The sequence below is a fragment of the Nicotiana attenuata genome, chromosome 6, assembly GCF_001879085.1.
Source record: "Nicotiana attenuata strain UT chromosome 6, NIATTr2, whole genome shotgun sequence".
NCBI lineage: Eukaryota > Viridiplantae > Streptophyta > Magnoliopsida > Solanales > Solanaceae > Nicotiana > Nicotiana attenuata.
The window spans coordinates 81,500,482-81,503,214 of record NC_031994.1 but is presented as its reverse complement, the minus strand read 5'-3'; the positions used below and the strand labels follow the sequence as shown (position 1 = coordinate 81,503,214).

Sequence of the window (2,733 nt, the reverse complement as noted above, 5' to 3'; positions counted from 1 at the left end):
GTGGAAGCATTGAGCAAAGCACTAGCGGCATTTGGGCCTCTCATATGGCAGTCGACGGTCAACAGAGACAGCAACTAATCGGTAACCGACCCCCAAACACTCAGCAACCACATACTCCCGAGTCTCCAAACCCTACCATTCTTCCCACATCTGACGAAGGAAGATCCATCGGCGGAGCCGGTCTTCGTAATGATCGACCACCAAACTCATCACAAGCCATCATCTTCTGCTCCAAGAGAGAAGAGCAATTTACCCCCTCTCCACAACATCAAATTAGGAATCTCCAAAGCCCTAGAGATCCTCAAGAAGAAAAATGCCCCAGAGGAAGAGGGAGCAACCTATGCCACACCACGAACGGACTCGATCCTACTGGACTCGGTGAGAATGATAGAGTTCAGCACAGAAACTAGCGAGGTGATAGTTGTTCTCTATCCCAGAGCGATGGTCAAGTGTGGAATGAGCCTGGTCTCCATCCAAACCCACGGACCAATCAAGCCCTTACTGAATCTAATTCCAATGCTGAGCCTCAAAGGAAGTCCCCTGCACCTCCAACAAAATGTCTGCAATGACCAAGAAACCCTCAAGAGGGACCTCACCAACCACCCCCAACTCCACTGATGAATTACATCATATGGAATGTTAGGGGGAAATAGTGCCGAATTCAAGAGGCACTGTATGGAAATGGTGAAAATGCACAAGCCGGCCATGCTTGTTCTGCTTGAAACAAAAATGGCAGACCACCAGAAACTGGCTCAAGAGCTCCAATTTGATATGATCATCCAGTCTCTTGCAGTAGGGCTCTCTAGGGAAATAGTGTTCATGTGGAAAGAAGAGTATGTGGCAGTGGAAGAAGTGTCCACGACCCCTCAAGGCTTCCATGCAATGGTAAAGGTAAGTCCCAACCACCCTCTATGGCTCTTCTCTGCGATCTATGCTAGTAATATTTTAGCCAATAGGAAACTCCTATGGGAGAACCTAATCACAACATCAAAAAACCTCACAACCAAATGGTTTGTAGGTGGAGACTTCAATGAAGTCTTGAAGGCCAGGGATAAATTTGGGGGCAATCCCATAACCCTCAGCCGCAGCAATATGTTCTGGAACTGTATAAATGAGTGTAACCTTTTAGACCTAGTCTACAAAGGAAGTAAATACACTTGGACTAATAAAAGGTACAGTAATAGAACTTCTCTAATCCTGGAAAGAATAAATAGGTGCTTCGCCAATGAAGGTTGTATTCAGCAGTACCCTGAGGCATTTGTGATGCACCTCCCTAGGACCCACTCAGACCACTGTCCTCTTAAAATTAACTTGGTAGGCTCTCCAAACAATTACCTACCAAGGCCCTTCAAGTTTGAGCCAATGTGGGCTAGCCACCCATCTTTTCCTAACATCATCAATAGGGCATTCTCAGATCATTCCAACCTCCTTCAATCCACTGATTCCTTCAAGACTCTGGTCACCATGTGGAACCAAGAAATCTTTGGTAACATATTTCACCAAAAGAGAAGAATCCTAGCTAGAATTTCTGGAATCCAGAGATCTCCTAACTACTAGTTCAGTAGTTACCTGTTACACCTTGAGACTAATTTAACTACTGAACTTAACCTAATCCTTAAAAATGAAGAGGATTTCTGGAAGCTCAAATCTAGGATAAGATAGCTTAATGAGGGTGATGCTAATACTAGATCCTTTCACACCTCCACCCTCAATAGAAGAAGAAGGAACAGAATCCTCTCTCTTAAAGAAGAGAATGGAAACTGGCTCCATGACCAGAAGGATATTCAAGCAGCAATTCTGGGTTTCTTCACTGATCTATATACCACATCCCACACCAAAGCCCCATGGGCTTTCTCAAACCATTCCACTATGTCCCTCAATCTATCTGAAAGCCAAAAAGCCTTTATGGACAGATCTCTTGATCTGAGTGAGATAAAAAAGGCAGTCTTCTCCCATAAACCTTTTAAATCTCCTGGCCCTGATGGCCTCCACCCCTTCTTTTACCAAAAATACTGGGACATAGTACGTGACTCTGTCAAAAACTTCTGTCAAAAATGCTTCTCTTCAAGTTCTATGGATGACACCATGAACCAAACTCTATTGTGCCTAATCCCTAAATGCCCCCAAGCTTCAATGTTAAAAAAATTTAGGCCAATAGGACTGTGTAACACAATTTACAAGTCAGTCACAAAAATTATAGTGAACAGAATAAAGCCTATCCTGCCTCATATCATTGGGCCAAGCCAAGCCAGCTTCCTTTCAAATAGGAGAGCCTGTGATAATGCCATCATTGTCCAAGAGTACATCACTCACTTTAGAAAAATGAAAGGAAAAAATGGCAATATGATCCTTAAAATTGACCTAGAGAAGACCTTTGATAGGCTGGAATGGTCCTTTATTAGGGACACCCTTGCTGCTTTCAACTTTCCCCAAGGCTTATCAAAGCTCATCATGTCCTGTATCATTTCTTTATCCATCTCTATTCTTGTCAATGGGGGGAAAACTGATTCCTTCAAACCTTCAAGAGGTATTAGGCAGGGAGAACCAATGTCTCCCTACCTATTCATTTTGTACATGGAAAGACTATCAAGATCTATTGATAAGGTTGTTCTTGATAACCAGTGGCAACCCATAAGCATAAGCAGATCAGGCCCAAAAATATCTTATCTTTTCTTTGCAGATGAACCAACCCTCTTTGCTAAAGCTAATGTCAGAATCTGTAATACCATACTT

The 2,733-nt window shown here is 43.2% G+C and overlaps 1 protein-coding gene across 1 annotated transcript; it reads left to right on the top strand.

The window, feature by feature from the left end:
- Nucleotides 682-1,557, top strand: LOC109228028. The gene has a single exon (XM_019393212.1). The coding sequence runs from the start codon at nt 682-684 to the stop codon at nt 1,555-1,557; it is 876 nt and encodes a 291-aa protein (XP_019248757.1).